Consider the following 19,466-nt stretch of genomic DNA (forward strand, 5'->3'; position numbering starts at 1 on the left):
ACCATAAAGTTAATTTGGTGTATTTGGGATACATCTGTGTCGACTGTGTTAATTTCGTATATATTTGGAGCACTTTTACATGTTTATGGTAATTGTTCGGTCATATGACCATTTCCTGTATCCTTTCAACATTTATTTGCATTTCGTGATCTGATTTTCATTTTAATTTCTTGTCTTTGTGGCATTTATGCACATAATATTTGAACATTTGACCTAAACCTTTGGTCATTGCTTTCTTTTGTGAACATTGCGTACATTATTTTAGTAATTATGTGTTTTTATAGTTGGTTTATGTCTCTTTTGGGGCCTATTATGTCTGCTTCAGACCTCTCTGTCTAACTCTCCTAAACCCATTCAGGAATCCCTTCATGTTTTCAAAGACATTGCAGAGTACTAAACACTGGGGTGGAGGTTCTGGTACAAAACCTTTAGCTGACATGAGGTGAAATGAAAACAAAACAAAATAACACACAGAGCCTGTAAATGCATTTTAATAAAATACCAATTAAAGGTGGCAAAGATGGGCAAGTATGGACAAGAATGTCCAAAGAGACCTTAAACAAATAGCATTGTTTATTTTAAATCATGTTGATATTATTACCTTCCTTTAACACTCACTGTACAACTTTAACTTGTACAGAAGTCGTTTTCTATCTATCAGTGCCTGATTGTACAGAATAGGAAGTGTCTCTTCTTCACTGATGCAAACTGTACAAGTAACACGAGCAACAGCACGAATTACAGTGTGAAAGTCTCATGCACTTATTTTGAAAACGAACACATTCACTTCCTCTCAGTGTCCAAACAGGTCAGACGCACCCCCCCCCCCCCCCCCCCCCCCACACACACACACAGCCACAACATTGTATCTAAATATCATGACAAATGAAACATATACATTAAAAAAGTAATCCTCTAATTCTGCTAACAGTTTTGTTGTCTATTTGATTTCACAAATACGTGTGCATCTCATTCAAAAGACAAAAACATGACATTCTGATAATATTTCCATGTAAGGTTTATTCTGATGAATTTCCTTGATGTTAGACTAAAGTCAAATTTGGGAGCTTTTCTATGACAAATAATCCTTTCAAAGTATGGATACGTTGCTCTGCACATTATAATTGATTAATTTCAGTAAAATAGAATTAGTTCATCATGCATACCTTATTTTTCTGCAACATGCACGGTACAGTTGGAAATTAGTATGCTATATTTATTGTAACTCCTTTGTACGGTATGTTAGCAGCACTGAGTCGTTTAGCATTAAGAATAATTATTTGAAAATAACCATCAATCAAGTTTATCTGCTCTGTTGTTTCTCCGGATTCAAATGGAAGATTTGTTACGGTAACTGGCAAACTTCATGGCACCCAGGTGATTCTGGGGATTATCTATGGCCCTAATTGGGACAATATTTCCTTTTTTATAACAGTGTTTTCCTCGATACCCGGACATTTTCTGATAGGCAGAGACTTCAAGTGCTGGCTTAACCCGTCAAGAGATCGCAGATCAATCAGAATTACTGTCCTTTCGAATTCAGCCAAAACCTGCAGTCATTCGTGGACAAACTCTCACTTTTCCTCTTTTTTTTCCCTCCTGTACCTTCACAGCAATGATTTTTGTTCTTGGTTGATTTCCGGGCTCATTCCATCAGTAATATTTTGCTCTTATGATGTTATTGCTATATCAGACTGCGCTACAGTCCTTATGGAATTACAAGCAGGAGGCTGTGATACCATCCGCCCACCTTGGTGCATGAACACAAAGAACACGGGTCTCGGCATCCTTTCTATGGGAGACACTAAAAGCTTGTATAACGGGTGAAACTATTTAGTTTTGTGCTCTGGAGACCAAAACCAGAGAAATGCAATGAACATATTTAACTAAGAAGATTAATGAAATTGATGATATTTACCCCATCAGACCTTCACCACATTTATATAAAGAGTCTTTTAAGACAAACTGAATTTGACGTTGGGTATCGACTCCCACTGAAGGGCTTCTGTTTAAATCTAGATGCTCTCATTATGAACATGGAGACAAGGCACACAAACCGCCGCCCCATCAGTTAAGACAAACATCAGCTTCACATCAAATACCACAAATTCAAACTCCTACTGCTGTAACCACTGATCATAAACAAATTATTTGGCAGTTAAAACATTTTTATCTTTCTCTTAACAGCAGTGAACTGTCCAATGATCCCTCTGCCTTTGACAGTTTCTTCAGTTTGCTGGATGTTCCCATGGTTGATTCCAAAACGGCCACGAATGTAAATGAACCTATTACAATCAAGAAGATGGAAAAAGTGGCCAAGGCCATGGACTGGTACAGGAAATGGTCCCGATGATCCTGATGGTTATCCAATTGAACTCTATCAAACTTTTTTTTCTGCCAAATTTGCACCAATTCTGATTTATCTAAATGTAATTTCTCCCCCTTGGTAAGAAAATTACATGAAAACTTAGAGCGATGGTCATTACTGCCACTATCTCTGTTTGTATGGATTAACGCAGTGAAAATTTAATCCTTACTAAAACTTTCTTACTTATTCCAGTGTTTACCTGCTTTTTTCACACAGTATTTCTATTTACTTTTTTTGTAGAATTTACAGCCCAGTGTCAGAGTTCATCTGGCACAAAAAAAGTCCCCAGACTGAGCAAAAACAGTCCTTAGGAGGCCTTGCAGTACCAAACTTCAGATATTCAACTGAGCAGCCAATCTCAACAAGCCATTGGACCCAATTTGAAAACTCTCCCTCATTTCCAACATGGATGCAAGTAGAAATGTCAGAAAGCCTTCTCTCATTGACATCTCCTGCACATGCTCCTTTGTATTTCACCTCTGTTTCCCGATCAAGGAACATAATTGCGAACTCAACATTAAGGATCTGGAAACAATTGAAATGACATTTTGACCTGCTAACCTTTTCCCTGAAAGTTAATTGCAGCCAACGCAGTCTTCCCTCCTTCCCTAATAGGCAGAGGCTTTCTCCATTGGTCCGCTCTAAAACTTTCAGAAACATCATCACACAGGAACATCAGAAAAACTTTTGCATCATTTGAACAATTGTCTAAAGAATACTCTCTCCTAGAGTTTTTCACACGCTTGCAAATTTGAAGTTTCATTCACAACATTATCCCCCATTTTCCTAACTTAGCTGAACCCACAGCCATTGACACCTTCTGGAATCCCTAACTCTAACAAGGACTATATCTGATGTGTATAGGTTCATATTTTCACTGCATCCCTCCTGATTACTTACTATTACGGAAATTGGGAGGCGGATCTGGGGGAAAAGATCTCAGAGGGGCAATAGGAACAAATTCTTAACCAGATCCATTCCTCCTCCATCTGTGCCACACCCCCACTAATTCAATGCAAGAGTGTTCATCGTTTGCAGTCCACCAAAGCTAGATTAGCAGGAATCTACGATAATATGGATCCCGCCTGCGACAGATGCCATCTGGCTGAAATCTTTCAAACCATTTGCAAGTTGTATTGGCATCCCAATCAGGCCTACAGCTGTCACAGCTTGTTTTGGCTCTCCTGCATTAAGCACTCAACTGCCAAATTCCATAAAACCTGGAGTCTCTTCTTTAGTTTCAGGAGGAAAAAGGTGCAACTTGAAGAACCATGAAGCACACTGTTGTGTATACTCTTTGCACTTCCTCTGTATAAGTTGTGACTTCACCTAAAACCCAGTGCATCTATCTCACAATTATTATTGTTTCTATTATTTTTGTGTCTGCCTGTGACATGGGTATGTTACGCGTCCAATCAATATCAACAGTTTCCCCTTTACCTTGTCATGAAGCCGGGCTACGTGTCTCATGTTTTACTTTTTATTCGTTGCTTTTTTTTTTTTTTTTTTAATTTGTCTGTCTGTCACTCTTATCTTACAATTATCTTGCCTATGTGTGTGTGTGTATGTATACATGTGTACACATGAACAATGTGCATAAAGAACATTAATAACTCTTTACTGAAGTGAAACATTAAAAAGATCTTCAATAAATAAAAGTGGTAAAAAAAGAAAGAAAAACAACCAGCAATTTGCATGGTAAATTGTTTTCAGTCCACAATTTATATATTGTATTGTCTCAGAATCTATCCATTCCATGCTCACTATGTGATTCTAAGCCATACAAAATTCATTTAGCATCAAAAAGTAAATACACATTCCTCTTTAATGGCAGCAGAAGCGGTGAATCAGCTTAAACACCATCACACTGTCCAAATACTGGAAAACTATAATGTTTGTTCATCAGTTTGCTTGTAAATCAATTAAAGACACTTGGCATTCAAACCACAACTGTCAGACAAGAAACCCTCCTCCTAAATGACGTCTGATTTACAAATGTACATTTATTGCCGCTGAGGCCCGTTTAGCAGTATTGCTACTCTAATCAAAGCTGTTCAGTGTCCACTGTTCATGAAGCCCTCTTTGTTTTGGCTGTGTAATGGCCTGGTTGAAAGGACGCTTTGTGCAGCGTTGGGACAAAATGTGCCCCTTTTCTGTCTACTTGGTAGGCTCAGAGGCTGAGGCTACCTCAGACTTGGCCTTCTTGGAAATGGAGTAATAGTAGGACCTCATGGACTCCTCCACCTTCTTGAAATTAGGTCGATCCTCGTGCCTGAAAAAGGACCAGAAACAGCCTTTTAAAAAGTCATTTGTATTAGGAGGCAACGTCACAGGATACGGGCAGATTATGGTCTGAAAACAATTAAACAGTGTCCCAGTTTCTGATTGTGACTCTCAGCTGCAGTACTGAGGCTTTCGACCTGTTCACAGCAGCTGTTGGTCACAATGTTAACTGGCTGAGCACGGAAATAGACAGAAAGTGAGATGCAATCTCTCAATATCCTGCACAGCAATGGATTTCTTAGTGAGTGGGCACCAGAGGTCATAGGGAGAGCTCATTATGACAATATCAGATCACAGAATTACAGCACAAACACTGGTTGTCATGGAATGACTCTAAACTGTCATATCAACACCCGTGTTATGTCTGGCAATGTTGTGGAGGTTTTATAAGTGTCAAATGTTATCCAACTATGTTTATTCTGATCATGTCTGCGTTCGCCTGGAGTCCATGTTGATGTCAGTCACTCTTCATCATTCCTACTCTAATCTCACCCCGACCCTCATGCAGGTGAGCTCTCCTTTTCTTTAGTTTTATCACAAGATCTAAGAAAGAATTTAACAAGTTTCTTACTGATATGTCCAGCACTCCAACATCAATTTATACATTCGTTCTGGGCAGGCTGGCGGACAATCCAGGCGGTTGTTGCTTTTGAGGAATTGAATCACTTCGTTACCTTTCATTTTCTGTAAAAACAAAACAAAAGGCAATGATGTAAACAAAATGCAAACAACAAGTTCAAGAAAGTGTCCCCAGTGATTTTCAAGTTACAAAACAGGATAAAAGCACGATACCTTGTACGGTTTCCCTCCGTAGGTGAAGGCCTCCCACATTGTGACACCATAACTCCACACGTCGCTTTTACTGGAGAACTTGTGGTAGTTTATACACTCCGGAGCGTACCACTTTAGTGGCCATTTACCTGCAGTACGAGCCTGCAAAATGCAAGAATGCAAAACAATTACCAGCATGTCTGTGACTCTACTAAAACTGCAAACAGCACTAATATTCATAAGAACCAAGAAATATATAGTTTACCACAGAAATGTGCAGCTAATAAGTCCTAACGTTTTAGTTTGAGATCGAAAGCACTTAAATACCTCTCCTTATATTTGCACTGTCCATATCTACTGACGCCATTCGTTGGTGGTCTGAAGAGTTGGTCTTTATTGCTGCATTCAATTTGAAAGTTTTTCTATTTGTGTCATGTGTGCATTTGTCTGATAATCAAACAATAACCACAATAAGTAGGTCAATAACTCCGAGCCCAGGGGTGAACCGGGGACCTGTCCAGTCTGTACTTTGCTTTTCCTCCCATCTCAGCTGGAACTGGCAGCAGTTCCCTACAAACCTATAGTGTTTAAAGAAGACGGATGACTGGCTGGTGTCAACGTTTGAGGTCGGCAGGAAGAGCAATTGATTTGGAACAGGTTGTGTGTTTGCTGAATTTAGTGATTTAATGCTTTCGTGTTTGTCATTTTCTCTTGTAATGCTACTACTTAAAAACGTTATCGCAGTATCAGAGGCAGTACTTTGTAGTAGTTGTCATCTGCTCCCAGCGCTTTCGAGAGGCCAAAGTCGCTGATTTTGGCAAACTGTGGCTTGACCAGCAGAACGTTGCGAGCTGCCAAGTCTCTGTGCACAAAGTTCTTCTCCTCCAGGTACTTCATCCCCATCGACACCTGGTGCATCAGGTTGACAATGTTCTCCACCGTTACAGTATCCCTGTAATGGTTTAAAAATAAAAATAAATCAGGAGTGTTTTTTTTTAGCTCTCTCTTTTCTCTGCCATGTTGATGATAGAATTGGTTGAGTGGTATGCTATTCCGAAATATCAAAATCTGAGGAAAGATAATTGAGACAGAATAGAAGAGGTTTCCTCATCTCACTTGTTTTTACTCTTGTGGAATAGTTTTCTTCTATAAACACTATTAATAGGTTGGTGTGGATGGGATGTGGGCGAGGTGTCTGTGTGAACAATTTGTACTTGACTGTGAAATGTGGAAAACATTTTAATGATGATAGAACTTCTCCATCACACTAATCTGTTTCATTTTCACTCTTGAGAGATGCGATCAAACTCATTTTAAAACTAACGAGAAGTATGAAACAGCACTATTACTTCAGAAAAAGGGAAGAAACTAGACAAACGAGTAAAAAGCACATTAAAAACAGTTGTATAACATTTAACAATGCACCCCAAACTAATTGTCCTGTTACCCCTCGTGCTGCACCACCTCTTCTTACTTTTTCAAACTCAACCGGAAATGATACCTTGACGTTATCAATTAAAAAGAAATACTTAAATCATTAGTTCTGTGTTTTAACATGAAAACCCATTAATTAGGTTTTAATAAAATGATACAACCAATATATAATATATAACAATATAAACTGTATGAAAAAAAAAACCCCAACATATACATATCAGGTTATCACATAACCTTTTCAATTTATTTTAAATATTTTTCATCTAATCCCATTGTCTTTGTTCATATTTTTGTCACATCATAAATATTTTTTTTAAACAGACAAAGTATAAGAGAAAAAGTAAAGAAAATAGAACTCTCCCCAACAATGATTAAATTTAACTGGGCGGATCAAGGTGAAGGAACTTGCACCGGATCACTCCCAGCCAGTTTGCCGGATGCAAACCTATCTATAGTTCTACTCGGTACTCACAGGACCTTTCCAAGTTCCAAATCTCTGAACTGAACTGAGAAAGTGTGAATACTGAAGCTGAATGAAGTTTTAAGCTGAATGAAGTAAAACAAAATCTAAACTTACAACACAGAGTAACATTTAAGTAACATTTTAATCTTCCGCTTGTTTTTGGCAACACAAAACAACAAATCTGTGTCTGACGTTGTCCTGAAAAAAGTACTTACTTGTTGGTGGAGAGGAATTTGTTGAGTGGTCCAGCAGAAGCCATCTCCATGACCAGCATGAGGTGCTCTGCGTTGCACAGGCCCAGCATGCGGACGATGAAGGGGTTAGACAGCTGGTGCATGATCTCTGCCTCCCTCATCATCTCTTCCTTCACCAGCTTGTCGTTGTCACTTTTCAGCACTTTGATGGCCACGTCTATCTGTCCCCTGAAATAAACATTAAAACAATGGGACCCTATCAAATGCAGTTGGCTCATCAATAAGAACACAGCTCAAACGTCCGTGACCCAAAATATCATAATCAGCCATGTCATTGAACAGCAGCTCTCCTCTTATAATGTTGAAATGTTTTATTACAGTAAAGTTTTTCTTTTCTTTTAGACATCCGATTTTTTGTCTTAACTTTAAAGATTTGGATGATGGTGATGGTTTATTTCATACACGTAGATCAAGATAGTTTACATATTTACATTTGTACACAATTCAATTCACAGTTCATGTAATCATAAGGAGTTCCTACCCCTTCCTCTAGTATTCAATCCTGAATTTGTAACAAAAAGTTTCTTATAAGCGGCTTTTGGTTAATTATATTTATGTTTTAGTTTCCAACAATAAAACAGGACATTGATTTATTTATTTTTTTCAGGTTAAAGTTTGCGACATAAAGTTTTTGTTTAGGACCATTGAAGTTTTTGAGAAGTCCTTACGATTCTGTCTTGTAGACGCCCTTCTTGACGCAGCCAAAGTTTCCAGAGCCGAGCTCCACCTCGTCAACCAGCAGATTTTCTCTCAGGATAGTGAACCTCTTGATGTCGTTGGGGTTATGATACGGGTTGAATCCGGTGCAGTCCATGGGCAGAACGTCGTTGTCCGTAGGCACAGTGGTCGCTGGCTTTGACATCCCTCCCACAGCTGGAGAATGAACACAGAAACATATCCAGTAACTTTTCCTTTTGTCGTAATCATTTATCTATTGGTAGGCCCACTCTGTGCACGTATTATCAAGGAATTTGATGAATCAAGTAAAACTCATTAATAAATTTGTCTTTTTTTGGAATGTGATGTCTCTATCACTTAATCTAAAGTTTCATAAAAGTTTAACTGATGCAGAAGTAGTTAATGCAAATCAAACATTGCCGGCCAAACGTAGAAGACAGTTTGTATCTGATTGTGCTGCTTTTACTGTGTTTTATTCGTGAACTCTTAAAGAAAACCACGAGGAGAAGAAACTACAGACTATCCTAGGATGTGAACGCACATGTGTATTTAGGAGTGATCTTAGGAGTAGATGTGCAGCAGTTGTACTGATGATAACTGACCTCTAGGTGGCGGTGTGTATCCATTTGCGCCAAATCTCCTCTGAAAGAGATTAAGCTCAATGAATCTCCGTCAGGGGGAACAAAGTAATTGGAGCAGAGCGACATGTAGTAAATACTTACTGTTGCAGGAAGATTGGGCGTTTCTGAAATGTTGCAAGAAATATTAGGTTAAAATCAGTAATCGAACTATCAAATATGACAAATTAAGGAGGAACTAATGCACAAACAAGAAGAAAACTCATAATGTTGAGACGAAAAACAAAGGTGGTCAGTACTTTCTGATGCTCTGATGTTAACACAGGCCTCCCCCAGAACAGTGACAAGGCCATCAGGCTTCATCTTCAGGTACTCAACCAGCTGGACAATAAGAGACACTTTGAGCTTGACCTCGGAAACAAACAAATATATGTCACTCCTTCGATTACAGTGAGATGCAGAGAAACCTACCTGCCAGATTGTGTCAAACTTTGTTCCCTCTGGCATGGAGATTTTCCCAGATTTGTCTTGAAGGACCTGATAGTGGTAAACGGTTTTTCCATAAACCATGGATAGGGCAAATGTGGAAAGTTCCTCTCTTTCTCTTACTCTGAAAAGCGGCGACCCCAAACACACCCACACACACACACACACACACACACACACACACACACACACACACACACACACACACACACACACACACACACACACACACACACACACACACACACACACACACACACACACACACACACACACACACACACACACACACACACACAAAGAAATTGCTGTGAAACATCTGAAGCCCACTCTTCATAAACTGGTTGACTCAACATGTACAGAGAAAGAGAGAGAAAAAGTCAATATGAGTGACTTACAGAAACTTGCCATCGGGTTGTGCGCCTGAATAAAGTCGCCTCTCACCCTCCTGGCGGGAGATTTTACCGTGATACCAGGACATCTTCTCATGGGCAGTTGTGGCGATCAGCTTCTCCAGCTGAGGAGCTTGACTGATGATGGCCTGCTCCATTTCCTCTCCCTGAACACATACACAAACATCGAGGATACAGATCTAATTCATTGGTTGTCCTATTGCATGCAGAATCCTTGTGTTTATTGGGTCATTAATATTAATAAAATACCATTTTTATCTCCTATATTAGTCAGTAATCTATTGTAATGCTTTTGCATTTCCATCTTCTCTTCATAATTTACTTTTATGTATGTCTTTAAGCATTGTTTCTCAGCTTCCCTAGCTTCAGGACTCACTATCACCGCTCAGTGACAATTTGTGACGCAATTTAAGAAAAATATTCAGCTCATTAGATTAATATGATTTAAATAGGATGTGTGTACTTAAGATTGCTGAATTGGATTTTACTGTATCTTCATTTGGTAACTTCTGCCAGTGTTTTCTTGTGAAAAAGAAAATTGATCACTAATGAGACGTAATAGAAACTTAGTATACTTAATATAAACTAAACAAGCTCTCCACCTAAGGAGTGTGAATGGATGATTCTACAATGATGACCTTGACATTTTGTTTGCCCTGGCGAAGGCCTGCAACCCAATCTTGGCTGGAGACCCACATTTGAGAATCACTGTCATAAAGGACACTGTGAAGGCGATGGCAAAGGGTTATTTGATATGTTAATGTATTTGGGGCAAACACATTAGTTTAGATGGCTCTTGTTCTAGATTTGAAGAGAATCATGTGGAGTCAATCATCAAGGCCCACCACGTATCTCCATCAGTTCCGCTAGATATCTGAAAGTGGTGCTGCTGTTTAAACAGGGACTTTCCTTGCACAAGGCGGCACTAATGTGATATAATATGGTGGATTTGGAGCTCAGAGGTGCAACGAAAGAGAGGACTCCGACACACAAGTCCACACCGAGAGCGAGTTTGGCTGTTGAAGAGGAGTACACCAGTCACCTTGCCATAAAGGAACTTCCGATTGAGCGTATAGGAACAGCTCTCTTTCATTTGTTTGCACTGAAGGAATTTATGCTTTGAGAAGATGGTTTAAGTCGCAAAATTAAAGAAGGCAGTTCATTCCATGGTTTGTTTCAGTGACTGGGCACTGCGGTGAGGCCTGACAAGGGGGAAAATATGTTTAGATTTCAGTGTTAAATGGTGGGTGGCAGGGTGTATGGAATTCCTGCCTTCACGGTTATTCATGAGACTGATGGAGGCACTGATACAGGAGAAAGATTGTGATAAAAAATTTTGCTAAAAAGGATTTAGCAAAAAAGGCTTAAAATGCCACATTGACTGCCTTGTATGTGAGGGGGGAAATAGACATCACAGTAAAACCATATGAATTAGTAGCTCCAACAGGAGTACAATAACCCTTTTGTTTTTGGCATGGTGAAATACAGCTAATAATAACCTAGAACATAAAAAACAAACAAAAATAATCCATATTAGACAATACTTGCTATAGTATTCTTGTACTTGTTAGAAGCTTGCGAGTCATTTTCATCAATTACATTTTTTTAAAGTGAATCTTTTACAATGCTATTCTAACATTTTTTCAATCTCCTGCCGGTGCCATTACAGTGCATGCTGAGACAGTGGCGTTACACGGCAACTCTCTGGATAAACTTGATTTGCTAGTTAATAGTGGAGCAATGAGATAATGACCTGCCTTTGCCTGTAATTTCTCCCCAGAAGGTAACATTATGTAGGATTTAGGTGTTCACAGCTGTTTCACAGATAACAATAGCAGAGCAAAGCGTGCTACTACGCTTGTAGACCAACTTGACTCCTGTCTTGAATGCATTTGCTTGACCATGTGCACGGTGTAAAAACTAAGAGCAGATCTTGCAAAATGGGTGAAGTGGCAATAAAAATGCAATTCGTAGCTGAGGAGTTGAAAACCTGCAAAGTCTTCAATAACTTAGCGTGTGGTTTTCAGAATAAAAAATTTGCCTAAAAGCAGCTCAGTGTGACAGCCCAACAACAAAAGCAATTTTTTCTTTTGACTAAAAGTGGCCAAACAAAGTAAAAAGTAAAAATATTGAATTTAAAATGTTCAAGTACAAAAAGTTGCTTAAAAACTGATTTGTTGATATTCTTTAACGGCTCGTGGTTAGTGTTCATAGGTAAATATATATATATGAGCTGTACTGATGACTGAAATACATTTATAAAATACCTCCAGGTTCCAAGTTTGCTTCACATATTCCTTCAACATGTTTTCTCTGAGGTTGTCAAACACTCCGGGTCGGATCATCGTGTCTGCTGAGCGAAGGCAGGGTTTCTTGAGGGTGCACACCAGCCCATCGGGGTCTTTGCTGTAAAACTCACAGAGCTCTGCAGGCCCACAATGTGGCTTCCCTCCAGCGATGCAGTATGTCCCATTGAGCTGCTTCTCTACGGAGTAATGGTGAAACTCCAAGTTCCACACTATGGACAACACGTAGCCTCCCAGACTGCGGAGACACTGTCGCAGCAGGAAGAGGCCGTCGGCCATCCCGGCCAGCTTCAGATGCTGCTCGGCGTCGGAGCGACTGATGCTGCCATAAAAGAAAGGCAGCTCAGCCGCGGGGTCGGTAGACATGGTGATCCTTGGGGAAGCGGAGCTGGACTTGGTCTTGAAGTCCTGGATATCAGCACTAAAGGAAAAGTAGAGACAGTAAAGACAGAAAGATGAAAAATTTTGTGGTTCCGATGATTCAGTTGGCCTGTATGGCCAATAAAGTAAATTCATGCTGTGACCTCTGACCTTTGAACCCATCAGCCTTCATAAGATAAACTTAGCACATTTATTACGAATTGATTATTAGCTTTAAAATGAGGGACAATCCCAAAAGTACAACAACATTTCCAGAGAACCTCACCTCTTTTTATTTTCTCAGCAGTGTGATTGAGAACAGACCAGCAGGACAGTTTTCATAATGACATGAGACACCCACACTTTGAAAGTGCATGAAACTTGCAGATTAACAAACTGGCGACAAGCCACAACAGGAAGCTGTAGTCCGCCCTCACAGCCTCTTTCCTCCAGCATGTTGCAGTGTCGTTAAGCAGGTGCTGTTCAGGCATTCCCACCACTTTCAAACTGAACTTTGCACATTTTTCTTCAGTGGAAGAATTCAAGCAACTTTGGGTTCAGAATTGAACATCACATTCGATACCAAGCCGTCCACTGTGTCACCGTTTCACTTATTGTGTCTAATTTAATCAACTAAAACTCACATGTATTATTTTATAGTACTAAAACAACAGCAACAACAAAACTTTTGTAATTAATCCTTTCTCAACTTGCTGTCTGTGGGTTGTATTTATAATTTGTTGTGTATTAAGAATTAAGGGTCTGTTCCATGTTTCTTAAGTTGAGTTTTCACACGAGTAAAATTTGGAATTAAATGATAATATTTCATGATAGCATAAAAACATCTTAAATGGTCCAAAAATGAAAACCAAGCTGCCTCTGACTGCAGTCTGGAGCCGTTATTGTGACGGTGGAACAAAAGTAAGTAAAATTGACAGAGAATGAAAGATGTCACAGAAAGGAAATGATCCATTTTCAGCAAGGATTTTGATTTTATTACACCAAGAAACAAGAAGAGAACAAAACAGTCAGGTGCCGGAATGAAGGAATTTGCGGTGGTTAGATGTAAATGAGAGAGAATAAATGTGATGAAAACACTCTAACTTTTGAGAAATTTACTGTGATCTTAAATGCTGGCAATATTATTATTATTATTTTTTCTTTTAAGTTAAACTTCAATGTGTGCATGCATTTCTGTTGTTAAGACTGTACAAACAGAAATGCTACCCGGTCACAAAAGCCCCTTCAAACTTACCTTAACGCTCCTGAACTGTCTGAAATAAAGCCCATCATGGTTTCCTTAGTGTAACCACAGCTTCCTGGCTACGTACCCGAGTCGCTGCCCACATCCACACTGGACAGCCGAGCAGAAGCCACATGAAGGGGAGACCCCACTGAGGCAGACCCTCGACTCACCACAACAAAGACCGTTCGATCCTTCAGCATGGACAGACCGTCTCCACACTGGCAGTGATGCTAGTGCACAGGAATGCCTCATAATCTGTACCTCAGCTCTTTCTTTGGGGTCCATTAACCACTACAGCCTACGGTGAGATTTTAAAAACACCCTTCACACAACTCAACTTCCATGTTTAACTCATGCCTATGATTCTTATTCATTGGCTCGACATTGAAAGTTCACTTCCGACATTTCACAAGTAGAAATGTGACTTTTTTACCACTTTTTCTGCTTGGCAGTGTCATTTTATTGTTCAAAGCCTTTACTTTAGGTTTTAAGTGACTTATCCATTATATTTTCACAAATAAAGTAAACTGGACTCAGTCAAATCAGGACCTTCAGTGAAACGTCTACTGGTTATCATTTAATTACATAGATACTCACGTTTGTTTCATATTCAGGTGTATTGATCTTTCTGCCCGCGGCCATCGCGGACCAGTTTTTAGCACTGTAGCTGAAATGAGAAGCCTTGTCTTCAGCTTTTCCTTTTGGTGAATGAAAGTGATGTTTTGAGTGCATATTTGCAAGTCATCTTGCATCAACAGAGGAAGGGGACATTTGTCACTGCAGGTTAGTTGCTGGAGCTGTCACCGTGAGCGCCATTGTGACTACTTTTTGCACGTTCTCTTTGCGCTTCAGTGAGTTTTCATACATTCGCTCTGGTTTCCTTCCACAGTGGGATGACAGGCCTGTGTGTGTGTGTGTGTGTGTGTGCGTGCGTGTGTGTGTGTGTGTGTAAAACATATAAAAACATGTTAAGTAAACATGTAAAAAAAAAAAAAGCTTATTGGCTGTCATAACATCTGCAAATTTTTGTGAAAATCTAATTCTGACCCACTTCTGTGATATTATATAAATAAACTGAGATAGAGAAAAACACAAACCTTTAACCGGCCGTAACACACAATATAGCTGCTGCAATTTAAAATGAAAAAAACAACCGAGCCGAGACATCAAGTTATAAAATAGGTGGAAAAAATGGACACCTCCATTGACTTTTTTTTTTTTGTAGAAATATACTTTGTTCCTTTAACTCACACATTACTAAAACAGACTGAAAACAGGCGGGGTAGCACACGTCTATAACTGCATTAATTATATTCAACTTTGCAGCTGTGGTGCTGAGGGGCATCACTTTGTCTGGAATTGAATATTGTCTCAAAGACAGAACTGACAATGGTCAGGATATAAAACACTCCAATGTGCATGCAATATTTTGTTAAATATGGAAGTCCAGAATCAGTAGATAGTACCACAGTGAGAACTAACAAACACAAAAAGAAATATCAAACACATTTTCCTACCCATGAATAGTTCAGGTCGATGAGTATCACAGTGGGATATCTGTGTCAAAGTGGAGGTAACAGACTAATATAATAGTGTTCAAGATGTAGAATCAGGAACAAATAGTGGCTTTCAGATTTACAGTCCTCCTTTTCTTTGCTTTCTTCACACAGTCCCCCTCAGCACCACAACGAAGCTCACCAAATGAAAACAAAACTAAGCAAAGGCTTCATGAGGTAACTTCGACGTATGATTCAACGCAGCAAGCAGGCTTTTATAAAGAAAGATAATTCACTTCCACTGAAGTCACATTGCCTCTGTTTGTACCTATGATCCCTTCAAGCTGCATGACATTCACACCCTAGTTGAACTTTGTGGGATTTATACATATTTTTAAAAAGTTTTGAAACAAAATAGAAAGTTACACTGCTGTTTGATCAATTGAGTAGAAGTTGTTAGTTACTCATTTGTTTATCAGAGTGAATAATGTTACTTCACCAGGAGACCTTACAAAAAAGAAAAAGAAAAACTGCTGCGGCTTGTGAACAGTATATAGTTGAAACAGCAGTAGAGTTAGATCTGGATTTTCTCTTTCTGATGAGTTGAGGTCAAACTAAGCGCTGATCTTGACTCCACTTCTCTGGAAGCATGCGCCGTTGGTCACAGTCAGTCAATCACTAATTGATGATCACTCAATTTCATTAAAATCAACTTTGCCAGTCTTGTGAGATACTTATTAAAATGACAATCATAGAAGGAAAAATCACAAACCCATTAATTGTTCCTAATTCTTATATGTGTACATATCTATTTTTTTTTTTTCACCTTCTTTAAACACAATTGTTCTGCGACATAGAAGCGCAGTGCTGCTGAGACACGTCAGATTTATGTGACCTCTTGAAATCGTACGGACATCACCACGAAGTCAGAGACATGATTTGCTACTCTCACAAGTGTCAACTGTTTTCTGTACATTAGGCGGCATACACTGAACCAAGACTATCCTGGAAAACTGTTTAGATTTTCGGAGTTTTGAGGTCATTATTATTTCTGTTGCGCTATCAGGAAGTGAGCTCTTAGTTATGCAACACAAAGCATTCCTCCATATATACATCAACAGACCGAGCACAAATCCAATGACAGATTGAGTGTCATTTAACGCCCATATGTGGAACTATTTTCTCTGCAATTTTTTGTTTTCGGCATGATTTATGTAATTATTATTTTTTTTTTATGTGGGTGGATTTGAAGGAGAAGCTGATCTTCTTATCAGATCAGGGGCTTGAGTCAGTGGAAATAATTGACGTTCTACTAAACAGCTTACATATGTTTCTCTGTTATGATTTGGTTTATGTTACTCTCAATAGAAATGAACCTCTGGAGATGTAATTAACACTGCAAAATAAAGGTAAAAAAAACCAAAACATGTTGCATACCCAAAAAACTAAACAAAACAAAAAAAACACCCTCAAAAGAATTTTATTCATGTTTAGTTTTTTTTTTTTTTTTTTTTTTCCTTCTTTTTAATGTTTATTAGTTTTTTGCATCTTTTATATCTTCATCTCGTGCTAAGCTCCATGCTGTTGTTGGTCTGAAACTATCCAAACATTTAGTGATTTATGAACAGGTTTTGTACATTAAAAAACAAAATGGTTTCCAGCTTTTTCATTCGAGCCAATATATCTTGACTGTGGCTGGCACGTTATGCCGATAGGCCTCAGTCCCGCACCAAAAATACATCCAGTAATTTTAGAAAAGTTACGAGCGATAAAAGACACACATGTGGACCTCTTGGGTGCGTTTAAACCTTCCCATTTTTGGTTTTCTATTCCGAGGCACAATGAAAACTGCCATTTATATTTCGCCCATGAAAAAGGCTGCTTTTGTAAGCCAGAGGTTTAATGCATCAGTGTAGTGAACATACAAATTCATTTTTTTTCACCAAAAACTTCTAGATAGACCTATAGACTTATGATACAGTCTTTAGTAGAGAGTGATTAGAAATGTAACCGATCACCGGAGGTTTGAAACGTGTACAACATAGTTTGGTGTTTCAGTCTGAAGTGTGTGACACTCAAGGGAGAACATGGACGGAAAATCATAGGATTTCATTGTTAAGTTAGATGATGAGAATGTAACTACTTCATCAAGTGACACTGCTACCTATCAAATCATATCTAGATTTTATTTTACAGTGAGAATTTGTGTCGTCTACGACTGCAACACAAACATTTTTGCCGTTAAGTAATCAGATGTAACCGAGTGGACTTACATTTCACGGCGCCTGGTGGTTGATGTTGCCTCAGAGAAAGAGGTGTATCTGTTGATCTGAGAGCAACGTGGGGTGCTGTGGAACAGCGGATGTTATGTGGTGACACACGTACACACACTAACCCACAAATACACAATGGCAAATGCTGACACAGAGCCCTGAAATTCAGTTTAAATGTCACCTATTAAGTTTTCTCTGTGCTCTGTAAATCCCTCCTGACCTTTTACAAATTGTAACATATGGGTTCCAACTACACAAGCCAGAGTGCCTTAATATGTGAGGAACAGTTAGACGTTTTGGGGAAATGTATTGGCAAGCACAGCTTATGTGAATGATTCCCACAAATAGGTCCTCACAAAAAGTGTGATTTAACCCTTTAACAACTAATTTGTGACTTTCATGGGGTTGGTGTTAAACTTAGGCAGAATACATGACTACAGACATTCTAAAGGATCCACCACGAGGGGCCCTACAATTTATTTTCCATATTCTCTTTGAGCGTTTGTGTGGTTTTTCTGTTTCCATAAGCTTGTAACGGATTTTGTTTTTGGGGTTGCTTTCATTTTGTATACCTTGGTTGTTTTTTATCACACTCAAACTAGTTACCCCTAAAATAGCCATGCAAGGGGTTCACCTAACAACTCATTTGGCTCAGACCAAACTATCAAACCTAACAAAATCTGCTCCATGGCATCCTCAAGCAATCTAAATTCTATCGTCTATCTTGCTTGAATTACTTGAACTAAAATTTTAATAAACTTGAGCGCTGAAAGTCAAAACTCCCCAGAATTGTGAGGGTCCCTGAGCAAGGCACTGAACACTGAACTGCTCAGGTGATGTCAGGAGAGATGTCAGTAAAGACTTCTCTCTCGCTTCTTTTTTTGTAAATGTACATAAAAAAGTTATTTGTGCTTTTTAAAGCACTGTCATTAAAAATCCACATGGGACTTCACAGGTGAACAATCTGAGACCTTGCAGAAGCCGCTGTGACATAAAAAGAAGTTAGGAGGTATACAACAAATGATCGTCATTGTCACAGTCCAACCCGAGTCTAGTTCTTAATTTAGTGTTCAAATTATTCCAAAGTCATAAAATGTATAAACAGATGTGACAGATGTGCATGTAGATTAGTCTACACTCATTTGGACATCTGCTGCAGTAAGACACTTTCATTGGAGAAACTTTTTTTTCCTCACATCAGAGGAAATTTTAAAACGAAATTGAGCAGGAATAAAACACAACCTGAATGTTGGATGTCAGGTAACATGATGGATCTTCCTGTAGAACCTCCAAGTCCTACAGAGGTATCACTTTCCCTAAAGCTACTGCTCGCCGAATTTCGTCTATGAAGGTACAATTTTCTGACCATCAGCTGATTATTGTGTTTATTAGTTGACTGATGAATCTCATACAACTGATTAAGAGCAAACATTGGCTTACACAAGCCACATTCCTGCATGCTAGTAGTAATACACTAATAAAAGCAGCATGAAGTCAAACTGCAAATCTCACCAGATTATGTGAAGGAGGATAACTGGAAGGTCCCACAAAGACAAACTCCTCATCAGCACATTTTTTCCACTCGGCGAGTTTCGTGCTTATTGGGGGATTCTTGGAAGTGGGAGAGCGTGCCACAAAGGAATCGGCTTAATAACTGCCTCACTCCCTACTTATATGCTGTTAAATACATTTGACAAAGGCATCTTAAAGATCAGAAAGTTTGTGTCGCCGTTAGTGGAAAATGGTTCACAAATGTAGTCCAGTAAATTGAAAAAGTTGTGGCTCTGTCGAATCAAAGGTTGCTGGTTCTCGCACAATGAACGTGACACTCGAGCGTTTGACTCTAAATTCTCTCGCTAAGTAATTGTTTATTTGTGACTGCATGTCAAATGTATTTCATAATTTCTTATGTTTACAAAAGTATTCCTCCATGTTGGTAGATCCTACCTGCATTTGACTGAGGAGTAAATAAGCCACAATATTTCTAATATTTTGCACAATGTTGTTGCTCATGTCTTCCCCAGCCAGATGGGGCCCATTATTACAATGAATGT

The 19,466-nt window shown here is 39.0% G+C and overlaps 1 protein-coding gene across 7 annotated transcripts; it reads right to left on the reverse strand.

The window, feature by feature from the left end:
* Nucleotides 1-3,747: 3,747 nt before the first annotated feature.
* zap70 (zeta chain of T cell receptor associated protein kinase 70) lies at nt 3,748-17,547 on the reverse strand. Of its 7 annotated transcripts, XM_080473319.1 has the most exons (14): nt 17,413-17,445; nt 14,241-14,310; nt 11,999-12,458; nt 9,717-9,877; nt 9,304-9,442; nt 9,132-9,213; nt 8,977-8,999; nt 8,857-8,896; nt 8,245-8,449; nt 7,538-7,744; nt 6,182-6,374; nt 5,444-5,584; nt 5,223-5,335; nt 3,748-4,640 (listed from the first exon to the last, which is right to left on the reverse strand). In XM_080473319.1, the coding sequence occupies exons 2-14, from the start codon at nt 14,249-14,251 to the stop codon at nt 4,526-4,528; spliced, it is 1,890 nt and encodes a 629-aa protein (XP_080329445.1). In that variant the 5' UTR covers nt 14,252-14,310; nt 17,413-17,445; the 3' UTR covers nt 3,748-4,525. The 7 variants fall into 7 exon arrangements, with proteins under 7 accessions (XP_080329445.1, XP_080329447.1, XP_080329451.1 ...); XM_080473321.1 differs by lacking the exon at nt 14,241-14,310 and having other exon boundaries at nt 17,413-17,547; XM_080473325.1 differs by lacking the exon at nt 14,241-14,310 and having other exon boundaries at nt 12,151-12,458; nt 17,413-17,448.
* Between the last annotated feature and the right edge of the window lie 1,919 nt (nt 17,548-19,466).

Source organism: Lipophrys pholis (genome assembly GCF_963383615.2).
Source record: "Lipophrys pholis genome assembly, chromosome: 10".
Taxonomy (NCBI): Eukaryota; Metazoa; Chordata; class Actinopteri; order Blenniiformes; family Blenniidae; genus Lipophrys; species Lipophrys pholis.

Excerpts from the sequence above, each read along its gene's own strand:
- zap70 (XM_080473319.1), bottom strand. Across the intron at positions 9,000-9,131 it reads TAACATCAGAGCATCAGAAA|AAACGCCCAATCTTCCTGCA; the intron begins GTACTGACCACC and ends GCAACATTTCAG. Across the intron at positions 6,375-7,537 it reads AAATTCCTCTCCACCAACAA|GGATACTGTAACGGTGGAGA; the intron begins GTAAGTACTTTT and ends AAACCATTACAG.